This window comes from Gracilinanus agilis, chromosome 3, assembly GCF_016433145.1.
Source record: "Gracilinanus agilis isolate LMUSP501 chromosome 3, AgileGrace, whole genome shotgun sequence".
NCBI classification, from domain to species: Eukaryota; Metazoa; Chordata; class Mammalia; order Didelphimorphia; family Didelphidae; genus Gracilinanus; species Gracilinanus agilis.
The window spans coordinates 672,240,615-672,263,051 of record NC_058132.1 but is presented as its reverse complement, the minus strand read 5'-3'; the positions used below and the strand labels follow the sequence as shown (position 1 = coordinate 672,263,051).

The following is a 22,437-nucleotide window of genomic DNA, read 5'->3' as shown; positions in this document are numbered from 1 at the left end:
GTAAAGAGAGAGAGAGAGAGAGAGAGAGAGAGAGAGAGAGAGAGAGAGAGAGAGAGAGAGAGAGAGAGAGAGAGAGAGAGACTGCTCACGGTTAGTGTAAAATCACCTGCAATCAGCAGAGGCAAGAAGCTGTCACCAGTCTTAGTCATATAATTCATGTTCAATGTAACAGAATATAATAAAATCTAGTGATTAGGAGTAGTTATATACAAGGCTAGACAACAAGGTAAAGCAGCTTTCAGACAGCTGACCAGGAGATAACTAGCTAGCTATTGCACGATGCCCTCTTAAAGTTACTGCTATGGATCGAAATGGGAAAAATCTAGAATGCGCCATCACTGATATGCATTTTGGTTACTTGATTTCTTATAGAGGCAGTTCATAGTGTTAAAAATTATAAGAATAACAGATTATAAAAATATTTTAGCCTGTAGTACACGTTCTGATTTAAATGAGCTAATCATCGTTAAATAATTGTGTCAAAAATAAAATAAAATAAAATAAAAAATAAACAGTAAATGGTGTCTGGGGCAGATGCCTTGTAGTGAATCAGTCTCATGCAATGTCCTTGGCGATACTCCAAATACCTCGTCTCGTTCACTCACAACAGAACGCCGGCCCTATCGCTACACACATTGTAACTGATTAATGTTTACAAAGTATACGATGATTAAAAAAAAAAAAAGACATGAAGAAGTGACTGGTGATTATCGTCTACTGAACAGTAACATATAAAATCGAAGGTTGAGAAAGACACCAGTGAAAAACAGTGTCAAAGGCAAGTTGAAAGAAAAAAAAATGAAAAGAAAACTCAGCGCGAGGAAAGCTTGCTTTTGGTATCTGGGTTTGCTTATTGATCCAGTTGAATCTCTTCCTAGTTTTGCATTTCAAAAAGGTGCACCAAGACACTGATATTTTATTCCTAGCTAGAACTGTAAAACAAGAGAAGTATATAAATCAAAGAACAAAAAAGGTTTAAAAAAATTTATCTGGATAAATGTGTGTGTATTACAATGCGTAGCATTACCTAAATTCATACCTCGGACTCTGTTGGACTGGTCTACTTCATTAAGAAGTACTGTAATATAAAGGCAAACAGAACGGACAGGCTCGCGAAGCCGAGGACGATGAGGGCGGCAAACTGTCCATCAGTAGGCATCGGGCTCTTCCTCTTGGGGTCGTCGAAGCAGCCCGTCTCTCCCGCGAGCATCATCTCGTTCCGCTGTAGTACAAAAGCGGCCGAAGGGCTGAAGGCGCCACTCAGCTCCTGTGAGGTATCTAAGCAACGACGACACACACACACGCGGAATCGGTAATCGGTGTTGCTCTGAAGGCCTGAGATTTGGAAGGTGGCATCTTCTCCCTTGTACACCTGGGCCAGAGAAAGGGGAAGAGAGAACGGCCATTAATGCATCGACCGAAGCCCAACAGTGTGGAGTCATCCAGCGAACAGCTCCTCCCTCCCAGGGGTAGAATGATGATGAAACGAAATCATATTTGTATAGTTAGCTATAGCAGAGTGCCTGGCAGCCAGGAGGTGCTCTAGAATTGTTAGCAATGATTAAAGCTGTATATAATTGTCAGCTGTTAATATTATTAAATTGCTATGCAAATCTTAGCTATTGTTAAAACATTATAGAAATGTTAGATATTATTAGTGTTATATAAACATAACTATTGGGGGGCAGCTGGGTAGCTCAGTGGAGTGAGAGTCAGGCCTAGAGACAGGAGGTCCTAGGTTCAAACCCGGCCTCAGCCACTTCCCAGCTGTGTGACCCTGGGCAAGTCACTTGACCCCCATTGCCTACCCTTACCACTCTTCCACCTATGAGACAATACGCTGAAAGTACAAGGGTTTAAAAAAAACAAACCATAACTATTAAAGCATTATAATTGTCAGCTACTAATAGTATTATTAAAGTGGTATATAACTTAGCTATTGTCTATTATTAAAGTGCTATATAATTGTTATCTATTATTAAACATTACATAAACGTTAGCTATTAAAGTGTTATATAAATGTAATTATTAAAGCATTATAACTCAGCTATTTTTATTCAAGTGCTATATAAATATTAGCTATTACTACGGTGCTATGTAAATTTAAGTCATTATGAAAGTGCTGTATAATTGCTGGCTATTATGAGCATTATATGATTATTAGCTATTGTTTATTATTGAAGTGCTATATAATTGTTATCTATTGTTAAAACAGTATATAAATGTTAGCTATTATTGAAGTGTTATATAAATATTATTATTAAAGCATTATAACTGTCAGTTATTATTATTCAAGTACTATGTAAATATTAGCTATTACTATGATGCTATATAAATGTAAGTCATTATTATGAAAGTGCTATATAATTGCTAGCTATTATTAAGATATCATGTTAGAGGGGCAGCTGGGTAGCTCAGTGGAGTGAGAGTCAGGCCTAGAGACAGGAGGTCCTAGGTTCAAACCCGGCCTCAGCCACTTCCCAGCTGTGTGACCCTGGGCAAGTCACTTGACCCCCATTGCCCACCCTTACCACTCTTCCACCTATGAGACAATACACCGAAATTAAGGGTTTATAAAAAAAAAAAAGATATCATGTTAGCTATTATTAGTATTATGTAAATATAAATATTAAAGCATTTTAATTGTTGGCTATTAATATTATTATTAAAGTGGTATATAACTGTTAGCTACTGTTTATTATCAAAGTGCTATATAATTGTTATCTATCATTAAAACATTACATAAATGTTAGCTATTATTAAAGTTTTACATAAAGTATTAAATACATATTATTATTAAAGCATCATAATTGCCAGCTATTATTATTCAAGTGCTGTATAATGGCTAGTTATTGTTATTAAAGCATGATATAAATGCCAGAGATTATTATTATGAAAGTCGTATGTAAGTGTTAGCTATTATTACCTGACAAAAGGGACATGGTGATAACCCATATACCATATGGGAATTTATTTGCCTTAAAGTTCAATCAGATAAAAATGATTTTTGGACATATTTTCCTTTCATATCACTGGAATTTCTGAATTCATCTTTTCTCAGGATGCTCCCCAGCCAGCCCATCTCTTGCAGAAAAGAATAAGGAGGGGAAAAACAAAGCCAAAGGGGACTGTGAGGGTACGTGCTGTTCCAGTCAGACTTCCTCCCTTTTGCAAAGAATAGAAGAAGCTATTTTCTTGTCTCCTTTCGGAGGCTGAGGTTGCCCACTGATGTTTAATAGATGTCTACAGTGCGCAGAGCACTCACGCTGGAGAGCCACACGCGGAAGGGAAACGGCTCTCGTCCCCAGAGAGCTACGAATCTGCCCCCTTGGAATCACTCTCATTTATCACCCCACGAGCCGAGTTCTCTTGGAGTGACATGACAGTGCTTCCAGGGAGGGTGGAAGGTCTGAAATAACAACCCGGGTTTCCATGATACTTGGTTGTCCACTTATTAATTAAGCATTTACTTAACCACCTGCTCTGTGCCAGAGAGTGGGCTACGCACTAAAGAGACAAAGGTAAGAGAGAACCAGTGTCTGCCTTCAACACAGTCCAGAAAAGCTGCTTAAATATGTGATTTGACTCAAGGCTTTCTAAGAGACTGTAAGCCCCTCGAGGGCAAAGGCTCTTTTCTTCTTTGGTCTTTGTATCAAAAGTGCTAGGACAGAGGAGGAACTTAATAAATGCTTAATGAATGAATAAATGGCATGTACAGTCTATTGCTTAAAAATAACATGTATGGTACAAAACAGGCTACATTTGAACCCAAGTCTTCCCATCTCCAGAGCTGGTTCTCTACCTGCTGGGCCACCTAGATGCCCCTTGTTCATCTTTTAAAAACAAAACTTTTGGTCTAGAAAACAGACAACTGTTTCCATGAGTGATCCTTGCAGCCCAGGACATAATGGAGTAGCATTTGTCCTTTCCAATGCATTATTTATTTATTTTCTTAAGACAGCCCAATCTGATGCTTAAGGAACATGATGACAAGAACTGACTCACTCTTATTAATGGCAGAAGCCGATGGAGAACCAGTGGGTGTTCTGAGAAATAAAGAGGCACCTGTAAATTGTTTTTTGGAGAGTTTAGGGCAAAAAAATTCTGATTTTCAAAAAAGCAAATGCTATAATATGGAAAGGAAGGAATCTTATGAGGTAATGGTGCTTGTTTCCTGGTACAAGTAAATACTAGAAATCTAGGACATTTAAGTGACTAGTGAGGATGGAGGGTGAAGTTTTTTTTTTTTTTAAATATTCTAGAGTGGTTTTCCATTTCCTTCCCAGCTCACTTTACAGATGAGAAAACTGAGGCAAACAGGGTTAAGTGACTTGCCCAGGGTCACATAGATAGTAAATGTATGAGGTTAGATTTGCACTTAGGAAGATGAATCTTCCTGACTGACTCCAGGTCCAGTGCTCTATGCACTATGGTGTCCTCCTAGCTGCTCAGAGTGCCCTGCAGTTTTAAGAGGAATAGATGGCTTCCAGGGTCCTTAAGACCCCATGGCTCTTGTCTCTCTGCTAGAATGGATTCCTATGACAAGGACCAGCACTTTTTTTTTCCTCCTAGAGGGCAAAGGAGCTAAGACTTTATTATTATTTTTTTCCTTTTTCTTTTTGACCAGCACCTTTTAAAGAAGAGATCAGTCCTTGCTGAGGATGGTATAGTGCTGAGAGTATGTGGGTTCAAATCCCAGAACTTTGGCTTATGATATGAGTGACATTGGGCAAGTCACTAGCCTTCTCTGGACCTCAGTTTCCTCACCTGTAAAATGAGGGAACTGGACTAAATGTCCCCTTCCAGGTCTAAAATCTACACCCTAGACTCCCAACTCTTCAAAACATCCACTTTTAAAAACTGTATCATGACTTTCACTCAGTTTCTCTCACTCCCTCTCTGTCTGTGTCTTTCTCTCTCCCCAATTTCATGTTATAACAATTTTTGACACATTTTCCAAAATTATATGATCCAAACTGTCTCCTTCCCTCCCCATTCGTGGAGATGGTAAGCAGTTGGATCTGAGTTACACATGTATCATCACGCAACACTTACTTCCATGTTGGTCACTGTGAGAGGTTACTCATTTAACCCCCCCCCCCCAGTAAAACCCCAAATAAATAATGCATTCTCCTGTGTAGCCAGTGTTGGTCTTCTGCTCTAGGGATACCCACACAGGTACTTTTTTCTTGGGGCCACCCTCATCCCCATAGTTGGAAATCAGCCCGGGTGTCAGACTTTTTGAAAGCAGCTAAACTTCTGTGTGACTCAGTTTCTCTGCATATGAAATACTTGTTGGCCTTCTTCCAGTGATGTTTAGGAGTTAATTATAAGACTCTGGTCAAGTGTGGGAGAAAGTCATCTTCTAAGTCTCAAACTAAAAGGCTTCATGACTCCCAGTGCCTGGCACAGGGTCCTGCATGTAAAAAGTATAGGTGTGTGCCATAGTGGAAAGAACACTCCCATTAGAGTTAGAAGACCTGGGTTCTAATCCCGCTTTACACACTTACTGGCTTTGTGGCCCTAGACAAATCACTGAACTTGCCACTGTTTCTATATCTGTAAAATGAAGTTGTTGGGATTCAGCCCTCATGTTTCAATGAAACATTAAATTTATGATGCTATGGCTTTCCCATGGTGACATAGCTAATAATATGTCATGGGCAGGACTGGAAACTCTGATTTTTAAAAATGAAATACAAGCAGTCAAAACTCTTAGAACAGGGTAGTTACTTGAAAAAATGATATTATTACTGGAACGTTTTACCATTCATACCCATGAAAATATATTTCGTGCCACCTTAAGGGGGTAAGACGCCCTTCCTCCCCCCAAACAACTTCCTCCCAAATCAGTCATCCTCAGAATTCTACAACCATACCCCAAAACAAAATAGCGTAGCAGGGGAGTCTCTGAGATGAACAGAGCTGCAATCAGAAAACAGCCTTCATTTCTAGAAAATTATTCTATTTCCATTTATTTCATGGCCTATTCTAGTTCTGCCCCCAGTGAACAGAGTGGAGAGAGAGCCAGTCGCCAAGAAAATGACTCTGTCTACATCTGAATGCCTTTTTTGTTGCCCCTCAGCATTTAGCTTTTCTAAGCAAAATGACACGATAGTCTCTATAACCCTTTGATTATTGCTGTGACTTATCCCTGAACCCTGTCCAAGTCCTGCAATTGTACGTTCCAGGACAGAACACAGTGAAGGTCTGATGACTACAGAAGGGTCCCTCTGACGTACTGTCCTCTTATTCATGCATTTAAATACGGTGTTCTTTCTTTTATTAAGACGATGGTACTACATGGCTCGTTCTTTTTTCCTTCTCGTCTTCCCAGCTGATCACTACTTGGTTTCTGCCCCTCATGGCTGTGCCCCCTTTGGAAGTCGGGCTGCTCTTTCTGGCTCTCTTTAAAATCATGAACAGAATGTTCCTGGGCTGCTTTTATGATCATTCTCATGGCAAGACACACAAATAGAAACCACAGATCGCAGCCTTGGAAGGGACCTCGGGACACTTAGTTCAACCATATCTGAAAAAGAATACTCTAACAGGCTTGACCAAGGGAGATCTGGGCTCCAAGATGGGGGGACTCGCTACCTCCCCAGGCAGTCCAGACTAGAGAGGAAGGATCCTTTGGCCAAGCTTTCTCTTCATAAATTTATGTCCCATTATCACACATCACTGAGATGTGGTTAGGTGCTGGGATTATTTCATATACATATTTTGTTTTATCTACAGAAATCTTCTCTCCTAAAAGCTCTTTGAGAACTCTCTGATTTCTTCTTACGCCTTTGGAGCCCTGATCAGAAGGCTGTATTCTACATGATTCAAATGGAGAAATGAAAGAAAATACATGCAGAGTATGCTCAGGAAATTACCATCAGTGACAAAGGATGACAAATGGCCCTCTCTTTCTACTGGCCTTCCACACACTCTTAGTAACCACGGTTAGCAAAATTAGGAAAAATGCATGTCTTTATTTTTTATTTTTTAAAAATGGAAGTACTATCAGTTCATTTCTGTTGACAATGATAGCCCGGATGGAAGGTACTCTTGAATCAGTTCTGTTGGTGAAGAGGAAGGCAAAGGAGTCAAAGTGTTTGTCAATGGCTCAGGGTTCATCTTGTTCAATGGCGTCTGCCAGATTCCCCAAGCTGGCTAGTTTACGTTCCATGGTAATCCCATGGTCTGGATATTATTACACAAAATGAACATATAAAAAAAGTTACCCCAGACTAGTCATTCAGTAAAAGGGAGGGATGGTGACATGCCTCAGGTAACTCTAGGACTTATCTACCAAGCCATAGACTGGCAGGTAGAAAGAGTTCCCAGTGAAATTATTCTTCAATTTTTTTTTTTTTTTGCTTAGATAGACAAGGTAACTCCACCTTCCATTTATACCAAAGCAAAGATGGATGGAAAAAGAGAAGCCTTAGAAAAGTCTAAGAGTCTCACTTTCCTTCTCTTTAAAAAAGTGCAGTGTGGCTTAGATGAACTAAAAATTATCTTGTAGCGAATAACTGCCATCCAAAGCTTCTATCATCAGAAACACAACATCAAGTCAGAAATTTGGCCTTGACCCTATAGAAGAGTGCTCTAATAATGTTATTTATGCCCTCTATTTAATTGTCTAAATCCCTGAAAATGGCCCGAGTTCCTGATCTCCATAAAATATTCTGATTGAAAAGGTCTCTGAGAAATACTGAGTGTTTGAAGGTGAATTCCCAACTCACCTCACACCGCCATAGGATGCCTCCCTTAGGTGATGTGAATATGAAAAACCGGGGCCAGAGAAATGCGTTAGTCACTGTTCCATCACCCATTCAGTGTGGGAGTGGGCACACACATCCCTGACTGTTTATCTCGGGTCCGGTTACACTGTCCTCATGCCGGCAGGTCTCGGGTCCCTCGGGGCCATGCCCTTTATTCTCAGCGATGGAGAGAAGTCGACGTTTTCTAGGGACAGCCAGGTCAGGTGCCTGGCAGGAACAGAAGCAGGTGTCCCTAACGGAGGAGGTCTGAGTTCTACTCTATCTTACTTGGGGTGACTATATCTAAGTCTATGCCCGGTTCTGGAAATCACATTTTAGGAAGGGCACTGAAGGTTTAAGGCATCCCAAGGTCAGTGAGCAAAGTAGGACAGAGTGCTAGATGGCGTGCTATAAATAGACTCTTTGCAGAAATTGGATGATGTTTACTTTGGGGAAGAGAAGACTTGGGAAGGGGTCAGGAGAGAAGCCTTTAAGAATACAGAGAGCTAGGAGCAAGTGAGGTGGCTCAGTAGCTAGGCAGCCGGGCCTGGAGATTGCAGGTGCTGGCTTTAGATGCTTCCTTGCTGGGTGACCCTGGGCAAGTCACTAAACTCCAGTTGCCTAGCTCTTACTGCTTCTCTGTCTTGGAACCAATATTTAGTATCACTTCTACGATAGAAGATAAGTATTGAAAAATAATAAATGGTTGCCATCTGGAAGAAGTCCAAGAATTCATTTGCTTAGCCCCATAGAGGGGAACTAGTTAGGAGCAATGGGCTTAGTTTAGGAGATTTGAGGTTAGTAACAGTCAGACAACATGAGAGTGGGGTGGAATGGGAGGAGAGTCCCTCATGCCTAGAATGCTCTGGCTCTCAGCTTTCTCTTAGATTCAGTTTTTGCAGGGGGGGCTTTTTCCTGTCTTTCTCTTACCCTCCTTCCCTGCAAACTTACTCACTCAGAGACTACCTTCTAGCCACCCTGCATATTGTCTGCGTTGCTATCTCCTTCATTGGAAGACGAGCTTCTCGAGGACAGGGATTGTATTTGCCTTTTTTTGTTTGTTTTTGTTTTTTGCTCCTATAGTGCCTACACACAGTATTTGAATGCTTACTGAACCGCTAGGGTGAGGACGAGCTTCCTTACAATTATAGTTGGCCACAAGTGGAACAGACTTCCTTGTGGAGTAGTTAATTTTCTAGTACCAGTCAATCAAGCCTTCCAAAGAAGGCTGGATGAGATGTGCCCCCAACTCTCAGATTCTAGGAAATATTGGGTAGAAGACCCTGGGCTAACCCAATCACATAGCTGCCTTCTTCAAGAATCTTTAGGTTTTCCTATTGTCCCAAAGATAAATGACAAACTCTTCAGCCAGGTGATTGTTTGAAGTCCTCCACAATATGGCGCCCACTGATAGGGTTCCAGCTTTATTTCACATTTCTCTTGCTGAAATGCTTTCTGTTCTAGCAATTGGGACTATTGGTCACTTCCTCCATGCAACATTCTCTCTCAAACCCAGCATCCCACTCCTGAGAATCTCTTTTGGTTTGGGGAAAAGAGGAATAACACAGTAATCATGAACAAAAAAGATGCACAGACCACATCTACTGCCCCGAATGGCCCCATGGCAGCCATGACTGCAAAGACAACTGTCCTGCGTTCCATGAGAGCCCACGCAGTGGACGGTAGTAGAGTCCCAAGCCACGTGGCCATCAGAACTGCTCCTCTGAAGGACTGTTGCTAAGGGACCACCTCCTAGGGGATACCTTTCCAGCTAAGTGATTTGTCCCACTTGAAATTACTTTACATCCAACTGCAAGTGTATTACGTTGTATCTCCCCAGTAAAATGTAAGTGCTTCAAGGGCAAAGACAGTGCCTTATTCCGAGCACCCTGGACAGCGACCGCACAAACCAGGTGCTCGATTCCTCTACTTTAAATTGAATAGAGCCAAACTGAAGTTGAATTTTGGTACCCTCTATATTTCTTCTAATATAGTATATTGCCTATGGAATCGGCCTATAATTTTTATTGCCATTAAGTGAAAGTAAACTCCAACAGTTAAGCTCCTGACAAACATATTAATGGAAGATATTACTGAAATAGTGAATCTGACAGCAAATTGTAGCCTTGGGTCCCGTAAGGAGGTGAAGCAGATTAGCAAAAAGGAAATTTTAAGGAGGGTTATACACACCTGCTCCTGATAGATGCTTTGCTACCATAAAGGGAAGAAGACAGAAGGCAAGAGACAGTTTTTAATATCTTCTTGGAAATTTATTTGTTCGACTAAAGTCATAATTCTAAGGTTTTAAAACTTTTTAATTTTTATTGCTTTTGGCCTTTTGAAATCTATGAGGAACCAATTTTCTCTAGATTCAGAATATGTGCATGTAACATATCTCACAGTCTATTGTTCATAGAAAATTAATAAATGAGGGGATTGGATAAAGGATAGGAAGACTCCTGGGTTTATCACATTAATTCTGAATTAGTCTGCTTTACATTTTTTTTAAACCTTACACTTTCATCTTAGAATCAATACTGTGCATTGGTTCCAAGACAGGAAGAGTTGGTAAGGCCTAGGCAATGGGGGTTAAATGATTTGCCCAGGGTAACACAGCTAGGAAGCACCTGAGGCCAGATTCGAATCCAGGACCTCCTGTCTCTAGGCCTGGCTCTCAAACCACTGAGCCACCTAGCTGCTCCAGCTCACTTTATTTCTTGGGGCCCTTATCAGAGAGGATCATGGGATTTAGAACTGGAAGGGACCTTAATAATTATCTAATTAGACCAATCCTCTCATTTTTATAGATGAAAAAACAAGGACCCAGAGACCTGAAGTATATTTCCCAAGGACACAAGGGAGCAAAAGCAGGAGAGTTGGGACTCAAACTTGTCTGATTCTAACTGCCAGGCAAATCACGTAACTGTTGTCTGCCTCAGTTTTCTCATTTGTAAAATGCCGATAATCACAGCACCCCCTCCCAGGACAGTCATGAGGATCAAATGAGATAATATTTGCAAAGTGCCTGGCCACAGTAGGTGCCATATAAATGTTTATTCCCTTCCTTTTCTTTCCTTTGTATATATAACCAGGCTGTCTCCTTGGAAGCTCAGAACAAATCCCAGTTCCAGTTCCATTTGAGGTACTTGAATTGGCTTTCCAATCTAGAGGCAAGATGTTTAAATTTTATTATTTCTTCCCCCTTTCACATTTTCTTTTATTGTTTTTGACGCAAAAGATCAGGGCAGATGGTGCCACTGAGGAAAGAGTAAGGAATGAACTTGGAGTCAGGAAGAATTGAGTCTGAATCCCCCCTTACACTCATTTGCTGAATAAATGGATAAGTAACTTAACCTATGTTATATTGAAACATCCATCTATCTATCTACTTTTATTTTTATAACACCTATCCCTGACTCAATTTCCCCACTGTACAATGGAGATAATAATGGCAATTACCTCATAGGATTATTGTTGTGAGGATTAAATGGAAAAAAAATTGTAATGCATCTAACACAATGCCTGATACACAGGAGGTGCTGAATAAATGTCTCCTCTCTTCCTTTTTGCAAACTCACACCATACTCTTTCTCTCTCCCTCGCCTTTACGGGTCATCCTTCTCCAGTAAGATGTAAGTGCCTTGGAGGCAGGGACTGTCATGCTTACTTTGATTTATACCTTCAGCATTTATGCCTGGTACAGTGTCAGCATTTAACAAATGCTTATCTATCTATCATTGTCTAATTATCAGTTCTATCTAATTATCTGTCTTTTTTTTTTAATTTCTAGGTCTTTCTATATAAAAATGTATCTATCATAAAGATGTACCTTTATGAGTTAGTTGACTATATTCTTAATCTAAAAAAAGAGAAAATTGAGGCTCAAAGGATTAGTTCCTATAGAGAGCTCTGTGAATTTCACGGTAGTATCTAACACGGCAGCTCTGATGACGATGTGACTTGGAACTCTACAATCCAAAGGGCGAGGTGTCATGGAACCCAGGACAGATGTCTTTGCAGTGATAGCTACCACAGGGCCATTTCAGCCCAGGAGAGGTGCTTCCATGCATCTTTTTGTTTTCATTTATTTTGACAGGGTCCATGATTACTGTGTTATTTCTCTTATCTCCAAAACAATTTGGAAGCCACTGGTTCCATTTAAGGTTTTTTTTTTTTTTACAAAAAGAGCATATTCAATTATGGTAACAACACAACACACATAGACGCAATCTTATTTTTGACAAAGACTATTTTTGTTCTTGATTTAATAAAGAAAATCTGTTACAGGATTTTGACATGTCTAATGAAAATGGGAGGTGATTTAAAATGAAGATGAAGCTAACAGAGGGATTATTCACTGATTTAAAGTAAGTGTTAGAACTTGGACCTTTGAGTTCTCTTGAGTAACAGAAAGTCTGTTCCAACATTTGGTCAGAATTGGGAAGAAAAGTCAATGACTTTTGGGGGGTTACTCTGGCCTCCTTGGCCAAACCATTTCTGGACACTACAGGCACTTGCAGAGCTGGTCCTTGAAAGTCCACATCTCCCTGTTTACAAGAAGCAAGTCTAGTACAGTGGAAAAGCAATGAGTTGAGCCCAAAGGCTGAGGTTCAAATATTGTCTTTGACATGTACTATGTATGTGACCTTGGGAAAAGTCACAACCTCAGATTTCTAAATATGTAAAGAGATGGTTAAATAAAGTTTCCAACTCTAGACTCATGAGCTTGTATAGCAATGGTTCCCAAACTTTTTTGGCCTAGTGCCCCCTTTCTAGAAAAAATGTTACTTAGCACCCTGGAAATTAATTTTTTTTAAATTTTAATGGCAATTCATAGGAAAGATAAATGCATCTGTGGCCATTACCACTCCCCTGGATCGCTGCAGCACCCACCAGGGGGCAGAAGTGCCCACTTTGGGAATCACTATTATATAGGTTAATGAACTCATCCAAACAACAAATATTCATTAGGCATCTTTTATGTGTTGGGAACTTTGCTAGAGTTACACTGAAAATGAAATAGTCCCTGTCCTCTTGAAGTTTACATTCAATTATATGGTTCCATGATGAAGATCTAAGAAAGCCACTTCCTTAAAGTACAGAATATTAAAGACTCTATAGGCTGGGCTAGATGGTCTGTGTGGTCCCTTCTGACTCTAAGCTTCTATCCAACACAATCTCAAACAAACCTTTTTATAAATCAGCATGCTTTACAGCATGTCAAAATGCAGAGAAAGGACTAAGGTTTTTAGTTAAAAAAAAAAAAAAAAGAAAGAAATCAAACTTAGACAAAAGATGGCATTAAAATGTGGTCAGACATTTAATTAGCAGATATTTATCGAGCATTTATCTATACAGGTCTAGTTCCTGTTCATGTCAATAAAAATTCCTCTTGTTAGTAACCATCCATCCCATCTATCCATCCAGAATATGAGTCAGTCATATGGTGTGCATAAGGGATAATCCTGTGACCATTCAATACCAATAATCAGTATTTATTAAGCATCTACCATGTGCCAGGAACTGTGCCAAGCACTAGGAATGCAAAGAAAGGTGGAAGATAATCCCTGTTCTGAAGGATGCCCGAAGTCTAGAGCAGTGATTCCCAAGGTGGGCGCCACTGCCCCCTGATGGGTGCTGCAGTGATCCAGGGGGGCGGTGATGGCCACAGGTGCATTTATCTTTCCTATTAATTGCTATTAAAATTTAAAAAATTAATTTCCAGGGGGCTAAGTAATATTTTTTCTGGAAAGGGGGTGGTAGGCCAAAAAAAGTTTGGGAACCACTGGGCTGGAGGAAGGCTCTCTCTCAGCTTGGAAGGGTGGACACCCTGGGGAGGATTTAAGGGAAGACACAAGGCATGGACTGGCTGCCAGCTGCATTGCTAGAGAGACTGTCCTCATCAGGGAGATAATTAGACCATCTAAGTAGATGGATTCATACTTTGGTTTGAGGTTAATGGGATACTGTTAGGAGAGAGTTCCGAGCTTAGTGGAAATGTCTTGAAACGCTTATTGAGGCAGAAAAGCAAAGTACCAAAAATGTTAAATGCATACACATACAGATGGGAAATGAACCAGAAAAATTCAGGCGAGTGTTGGAGGAAATGCTTTTTAATCATCACATCCAACGGCAGTCTCCTCCTCCCTCACTCCCTGCTCCCACCACTTCAGCTGGGTACTGCCTGGCGTTCATCCTTTTAAGTCACTTGAGTCAATTCACAAGAGCTGTTAAAACTTCTCACCTCGCTCAAAGAAAGAACAGGGCTAAGAAAGAGTCCACAGAATAACAGCTGTTGAAAATAACTCGTTGTTCTTTGTTAAACACAAAAGAAAGTTTTCAGGGGAAATTTTAGAGCTGCTATTTGTACCTGATTCTCATCTTGATCTCTTACTTGGGCCATTTCACCATCTGCCAGTCCTGCCTGCCTCATTCTATTCTCTTCTCTAGTCACCTCTTGCCTCTCTGTGCTATCTTTCTTCTTTTAGAATGTAAGCTGTCTGAAGGCAGGGACTTCTAAGTCTGTATATCTCTAGCCTGATATCTAGTGAATGCTTAAGTGCCCTTCCATTCCTTCATTCATATGTTGGTCTCCTTGGCTGTTCCATATTTCTCTGTTCCTCACACCTGGAATGTTATCCCTCATCTCCCAGCTTCTCTGGCTTCCTTTAAATCTCAACTAAAATCCTACCCTCTACAGAAAGTCTCTTCTAACCCATGTAATTCTAGTGCCTTCCCTCTGATAATTATTTCCTATTTATCCCGTGTATAGCTTGCTGTCTCCTTCATTGGATCGTAAGCTCCTTGAGGGCAAGGACTGTCTTTTGTCTCTTTTTGTATAACTAACATTGATGGAATGCTATGTTTACTGACTCATTCATTCATTCCTACAAGTCTTCAGTTTTAAAAGCATAAGGATGGGTGTAATTTCACTGCTACTCAAGGCATTAAATCCCATTGGGAAGTTGGGATTTCCCAAGCCACTGGATTATTAAAACTGTCATCAGATGCTTCTATTTTTATTTGCTTTGAGAATTCAACACTTACTGCTCCATCATCTCTTGCCAATCATTTTATTTTAGCCCTCACTTTTCCTGCACGATCTAAACAGTACATTCTTTACTCTGCTTCTAGACCAACACCTTAAAACACAGTGTTTAAGATAGCGCTCACTGATCAACAGAAAGCAGGACAGGACATGTTGTACCTGACTTAAACACCATCTTTCCACGTACCTCTATTGGATTTAATTATTTCTCTGGAAGGACAGAAAACATACAGCCATTTTAGGAAACAGAGAATAGCTACCTTCACCAGTCAACCCACTGGGGGTTCAGGGAAGAACCCATTTGACTATGTTCATGACAAAACCAAATCATCAGAGAGGAAATTCTGAAGCCTCTGAGTGCAAAGCAGTGGATAAGCCGGCATTTCCTTCTCCAGGGAGGTACCAAATCACAAATGGAATAAAGGGTGGACTAAAACGCAGTACATTTCCAGGTGGGGGGCTGAAATGAAATCATCACTCTCTGAAAGGTCACATCTAAGTAGCACAGATGTTGAGTAAATCAGGCTGCCTTATTAATGTGTAAAAAACAATTATCACACTTATTTTGAGATATAAAATCGCTTTCCCAGAATCATTGGAAAGGATGGCATTCTAAGCAAAAGGCTTTAAAATTTATAAGCAGGAAGTGGACACATTCTTTGAAAATAGATTATTTTAAGTGTGAAATGATATCCTGAGAAGTTTCCCATCACTGCATCTCTTAATGTATTTTTTCACAGTAAGAAAATGGTACAGATGCTCTTGGTAAATAAATCAGTAATGGAGGAAATGCTGACGCTGTTGCTGAGATCATTTTTTACGAGTGCATACGTAAAATGCATTGCTCTCTAAGTTTGTGAGAGAGAACCCTAAATATCTATCACCTTTTCTTGGAAAATGGAGAAAAAAATGGAAGTAATGTTCTTTTGGAAATATTTCCAATTTGCTCAGCAACGTAATGAACTGTACAGAATAGAAACAATGAAATGAAAAACGAAGTTATGTTATTTTCCATCCCTTCCCCATCCCCTCTCCAATCCAATGAATGGCGAAGACTAGTAGCATATCGCCATTCAGCTGTTTCAGACATGTCTGACTCTGTGGAACTCCATTTTGGGGTTTTCTTGGTAAAGGTACTAGAGTGGTTTGCCATTTCCTTCTCCTGCTCATTTTACAGATGAGGAAACTGAGGCAAATAAAGTTAAGAGACTTGCCCAGGGCCACACTGCTAGTAAGTATCTGAGGCCGAATTTGAACTCAGGTGAGTCTTCCTGACTCCAGACCTATCACACTCTATCCATATCTATTGAATATCTCCAATGGATATTTGGCCAACAATGCTGATGGTCACCAACTGGTTCTGTGGGAATCTCATTTTAGGCGAAATGTTGTTACAGGGGAACAATGGACAAAAAACCCCAAACACTATGATTACAAAGGAGTAACCCAGGTCTGACCATTTCTTTCCCTTGCTCTAACAGCGTCAGAGGCAGGTGGGATGGCAGATACAGCAATGGACCTGGAATCAGGAAGACTTAAATTCAAATTCAGCTTTGGTTATTTTTTTTTGCTGTGCAACCTTGGCCAAGTCACCTAACCTCTATAACCTCATTTTGCTCATCTGAAAAAAGGGAATAATAGCACTTACTTCCTAGGGATTTAAAACATCAATATAAAATAGACACAATACGATAAAATATGAATATGAAATAAAATTTGAAAAGCATTTTGCAAACCATAATGAATCACAAAAGTGCTAGTTATTAGGATTATTTTGATATTGTTTTTAGAATAAAATACAAATTCCTCATTTTGTCATATTTAAATCTCTTCCTAATAAGAATACATCTTTAGTTATTAATATACCAATATTTACCTTTCTGGGTTTCATGGACCATTAACTTCCATATAATCTACATTTTGGTGAAAGGGACTTAGTCATGGTCATAGATTTAAAGCTGGAAGGGATCTTTGAGGCCACTAAGTTTTATTTCCGCATTTTATAGACGAGGGAGCAGAACTGAGGGAGTTTAAACCATTCGGGTGGGATTTGAACCCAGGTCTTCCTCACTTTTAAGTACAGTCCTCTGTCTACTTTTACACCATCTCTGGTTTGGCTGTGGGGATGTGTATGGCTCCTCCCCATATGCTCGGAACGCTCTCCCTGAATTCCCCAGAATCCCTTCAAGACTCTGATTCTAAGAACCAAGCCCTCATCCAGCTGTTGGTCCTTCAAGGCTAGTGGACAAGTCTGGCGATGCTGGGCCACGGCCAGCAGGGAATTTCTCACCTGTTTGTAGTCGGATTCTCTTCCAACTAGCACTTGCAGGATGTAATTGATGGGATCTCCTCTCATCGGCGGTACCGTCTCCCACGAAATCTCACACGCGTTCCCCTCTAACTGTGTCACACGAGGTGCTAAAAGAGAAAACATCCCGTCAACCCACAGCCAGGAGACCTCGACATTCGGTGCTTTACTGGCGAATACTTCATGGTCTCCTCCTTTGAGCAGAGATTCAGTTTATTACTAGACAAAACGGAGAGTACTTAGGAGGGAGAATGCTCGAGTCAAGATGCCGAGGTTCCATTTGGCACCGGTCACGGATGGCATAGCCATGGGGGAAGCACTCCTGAGGTTCTGCATGATGACAAAACATGAGATTTGGACCGGGAAGGGAGAGGAAATGAATTTGTGATGCTGCTGGTACAAGGAGTTTTCAGGTGAAGAACCTTGGTCACTGCCAATCAGTACCATTGTTGCAACTTGTGTAAGTTACATCCAGAACGGAACATGGTGCCCCAGGTAGGCTCTGCCCAGGACAAAGTACAGTGGGATTTAGCTCTTGACTCTTGGGTATTACGTGTCTCTTAATGGAGCCTAAAACATAAATAGCTTTTCCATTTTTGTAGGGTGAGGTGGTAATCCTACCTAGGTTGAATTATTCTGGCAGGAAAAAAAAATTAAAAATATATTCTTGCTTTTGGCTAATGTTCTGGTCAGAGGTCTCTCGTGGGCATTTGGTCTGGCTTCTAGAGCTTGGGTGCATGAATTCTAACAGGACGTGAGGCATTGGGTGCTTAGGGCCGTAGAAACACTGAGGGAAGGCTTGGAAGAAGCAGGCATGGCACAATTGTAAGCTAGACTAGACACCCTTCTTAACACAATGGAACGAGCTCTGCCTTTGGACCTGGGTTCAAATCCTTTCTCTAATGCTCACCATTTAACCTTATCTATAAAATGAGGGGGTTGGAGTAGATGTCTCCTGATGTTCCCCTGCTTCAGATCTCATCTGTAGCTTTAGGCGAAAGGAGGGTGCATCTAAGTTTAAAAGTGTCGTGGGTTTTGCAAGGTCTGTGGTGTAGCCTTGTGAAAGAATCCTGGACTTTGCCCCGAAGCCCTCACCTCTCAGTCTCCTTCTGTAAGGAGTGGAAGAATCAAATTTGCAAAATCCATTTGCAAAGGCTATTCTGAGGAGCATTAAGGGAGAGCACTTGGGTAAAGCTTTGGAAGGGCAAAAAGCTTCTTTTTAACTCATTTCTTCATCAGCTTGTTTATCACTGAGAATATGTCCAGGTTGTAGACTCTTAAAGCATCTCCCGACCCCCAACCCCAAACAAACACACAGAGCAGCCAGCAGGAGCTACTCCGGAGAGGCGGCTGACCACTGATGACTGATAATGTGCAATTAATGACAGGACAGCCCATTCTCTGGGGCGAGTCACGCTAGGGCAGCCTGGCCCAGGGAAAGACAAATGCCCTTTCTGCTCAGTGGGACGTACAATGTTTTATCAAGTAAAACTGGGGGGGGGTGGGGGGGAAAGGGTCAGGCTGACAAAGCAGTGAATGCTGAAAGATACCCAGCAGAAACTTAGCACAGGCTTATCAAATAATATAAACAGGGTGAATTAATGGGCTCCTTATTTCTCAGCTGAATAAGGCATTACTGCTGTCTAAAGGGCTCTGGAGACTCCATGGAGTGATAGCACTGGAAGAAGGGGGTCCTTCTCCCCCAAAGCAGAGAAGAATATAAGTGTCAAGGGGATCAGGGACCAACCCTTCCTTTGAGAAGACCAATACTAATGCCTGATGTCACAACTGCCTTCTTTTCCTTTTATTTTTTAAAAAAACTCTTCCCTTCCTCTCTCTTAGAATCAATACTAAATGTCACTTCCAAGGCAGAAGAGAGGTAAGGGCTAGACAACTGGAGTTAAATGACTTGCCCAGCATCACACAGCTGGGCAATGAGGCCCCTAGCTGCCTGTGGCATTTAAAATTATTGTAAGTCCTGGGAGACTATATCACCCAGGACTCTCTGCTACAACTTCCCCCACTTCCTTTGTGGGAGGTGTTGGAGAAAGTAAAAAAGAGAAAGTTTGGCGCCTTTTCTGGCTGACTCTCTCTACTGGGGAGACCCTTTCCCCCTACTTAACCTTTCCCTTTCCTAATCTAAAATAAAACCTAGCTATTCTAAACCCTAAGTTGTTCTCTCATCTTTTATTTGAGCCCTGAAGGGCTCTGGCCAATTTCCCCCAGAGTTACCCTCCTTTCCCTTCCTCTCTCCTTTCTCCATTCCATCCTTCCTCCTTCCTCCTATCTATATTCCTCCCTTCACCCCCTCACACGCCCTATGTCCTTTATTTCTAAAAGCTTTGCTATTTATCTTCAGTCTGTATCTTTCTTTTCTGTCATCAATGAGATTAAAAACAGAAGGCTACTGTATTCTCTGAGACCCATCCATCAAGCTTTGTGCACTTAATAGACACCTGCTGTTGTCAGGCACTGTGCTAAGCCCTGGGTGTACAAAGGAGAATAATAAAATGTGTTTACTCTCTAAGCATTTAGATTCCATAATAGTTTATGTGCTTTGAGGTGGCTAGTCTACTGCCTTCTCCTGGAGGCATTCTCCAAAGCAGAACAGAGTTCGTGGCATACAGCAGGCACACAATAAATGCACATTAAACTGAATGGAATTTCCACTGATTTCTTCTTTGATGTAGTCACCATCCTTGTTTGCAAGGCTTCTCTTGGGAATTCAGAAGGTATCAGAAAGATCCATCCTCCTCTATCTTCATTTCCCAAATCTGCCAGGAAGCACCCTCTGGATGGTTTGTCTACGTACCTTTGATGGTAGGCGGGATGCATTTGGTTGTGCTGAAGGTGTATGTCTCTGAGAAGGGTCCTTCCCCCGCATCATTCACCGCTTGTATTCTGAAGCTGTAGCACGTGAACTCTGTTAATCTCTGTACCTTGTAGGTGTGGCTTGGTCCTCTGTAAATCGGGATGAACCTGAGCGAAGGAAGAAGACAAAAGAAACCAGATGTTAGCAGGACACGAAGTCACAAAACCATCAACTGAAAAATGAAAAAGGGGTTCCAGGATTTCTGGTTCCCATCCTCTTATTTACAGATCGGGAAACTGAGGACCAGAAATGATACACTTAGAGCCAGTCCATCCCAGACTAACATAGTGTAGAGGAAGACATTGAGGTCTAGAGAAGTTATAAATGACTTGACCATCCGATGGAAACATTTCTTAAATGCTCTCCCTGGTATGCAGTAGATATTTAATAAATGTTTCTTTCTCTGCTCTTGCAATTCCTTTCTTCTCTGACTGAAGTGGATGCATTCTGCATTGACTTTGGTTTTATTAGTTTGTCCCTTCATAAAAGACCAGATTTGTATATTTTTATCTCTGTGAATGCCCTCAGAAATGACCTACTTTTTTTTTTTTTAAACCCTTAACTTCTGTGTATTGACTTATAGGTGGAAGAGTGGTAAGGGTAGGCAATGGGGGTCAAGTGACTTGCCCAGGGTCACACAGCTGGGAAGTGTCTGAGGCCGGATTTGAACCTAGGACCTTCCGTCTCTAGGCCTGGCTCTCAATCCACTGAGCTACCCAGCTGCCCCATGACCTACTTTTAATGCACTCCCCCATACCTGCAATGCCCTCTCAGCCTTCCACAATCTCCTCAATTTTTAGTGGCTTTGTCCTCCTCAAATTATCTTAAACATATTCATCTTTATAAATGCATAAAATTCTCCTTTCTCTCCCCAGGTGGAAATTATGCTTCTTGAAGGGAAGCTTCTGTGTATTAGAGTCAAGGCAGAAGAAAAAGAAGGGCTGGGCAAGTGTCTGAGGTCACATTTGAATCAAGGACCACCCATCTCTGGGTCTGGCTCTTAATCCTCCAAACCACCTCGCTCTGCCTTCCCCTTTACATGATGTTTTAAATGTGGGATTTTCAACGGAACTGCACAATTTTTCAAATAGTCAATTGCCATAAATTATGAAGGATTTTGGATGAATTCAATGCTTACACAATCCTAGTAAATGTCTGTTAGGATACACACAGTATGCTAAGGGAGAAGTGGGCTCAAATTTTGTTTCTTATAGAGTATGTGGCCATAGAAAACCGACTCTGGGCCTCAGTTTCCTCATCTGTAAGACAGATACTGCAAGCTCCATATTGGAAAATTGTGAGAATCAAGTGAGATAATGCTGGTAAAGCATTTTCTACACTATAAACTATCACACACAAGTCATTATTATAACAATCATAATGAACATAAATACAATGTGATAATTATTAGAAAATATTTCATTATGTTTATATACTTTTTTGTATTTTTTTCTCATTTTGAATTTATCTTAGAATCGTGTGTGTGTGTGTGTGTGTCAGAGTTTTTCTATTCTAAAATTAACTATTCTTTTTTCAGTCTAAAAGAAAATATTTCAAGGATGGACAAATGCATTAAATTCCTAATAACAGAGAATTATCAATTAAAGCAACTCATACTAATTAAATGCCTCCTAATTAGCCAGGATGTAAAAAATGGAACTAGCCCCTCTTGGTGGCACATGCATACGTTTCTGATGGAGCTGTGAACGGGTCTGTCTAATTGTTTTGGAAAACAATTTATTATTATGTGAGCTAAGTCACCAATTAATTGTTCATGCCCTTTGTTCCAGCAATCTTAGCAGTAGGAGGTCAATGACATTAAGACAAGTCTTAGATATACCAAACTAGTCATATAACAGCCATTTTCACAGGCATGAAAAACACACAAAAAAAGTGAACATTCATTGATAGGGCAATGGCTAAACAGATGGTGATACAGAAATTCCATTGAAACACTAAATAGAAGGAATTCGAGGAAACACGGATGATGGATGAAGTGATACAAAGTAGAAATCAGAGAACAACATTCACAGGGACTGCTATGCAATGTAAGCAAGATAGAGTTAAAACACAACAAAATTCAGGTTCAATAAAATGGCCAATTGTGGTTCCAGAGAGCTGATTTTAAAAGACTTGCCTCCCTGGGTAAAGGGGTGGTGGACTATGGGGACAGAATGTTATATATATTACTGGCTTTCTTGGTATTTGTTGCTTTACAGAGCTATCTTGGTTATAAGATTTTTAAGAGTAGGGGAAGTTAATTTGTAAAATATTTAAGATTTCAGTAAAATGTTAAAAAAAAGTAAAGGTGACCCCGAGAATTTAATAGTTACTAAATGTTTATTTATTAATTTATTAATAATAATTAGATAAGATGTATCAGGAACAGTGCTATTCTCTCTCTCTCTCTCTCTCTCTCTCTCTCTCTCTCTCTCTCTCTCTCTCTCTCTCTCTC

At 40.7% G+C, this 22,437-nt stretch overlaps 1 protein-coding gene across 1 annotated transcript in view; it reads right to left on the bottom strand.

Annotated features, from left to right (window-relative positions):
- Positions 1 to 1,025: 1,025 nt before the first annotated feature.
- Positions 1,026 to 22,437, bottom strand: part of FNDC3B (fibronectin type III domain containing 3B) — a 355,299-nt gene continuing 333,887 nt past the window's right edge. Inside the window, exons 24-26 of the mRNA XM_044669554.1 lie at positions 19,923 to 20,138; positions 17,093 to 17,220; positions 1,026 to 1,372 (exon numbers count right to left, since the gene is read on the bottom strand). Of these exons, the coding sequence (XP_044525489.1) occupies positions 1,061 to 1,372; positions 17,093 to 17,220; positions 19,923 to 20,138 (656 nt within the window). The 3' untranslated portion in view covers positions 1,026 to 1,060. The remainder of the gene's footprint in view (positions 1,373 to 17,092; positions 17,221 to 19,922; positions 20,139 to 22,437) is intronic.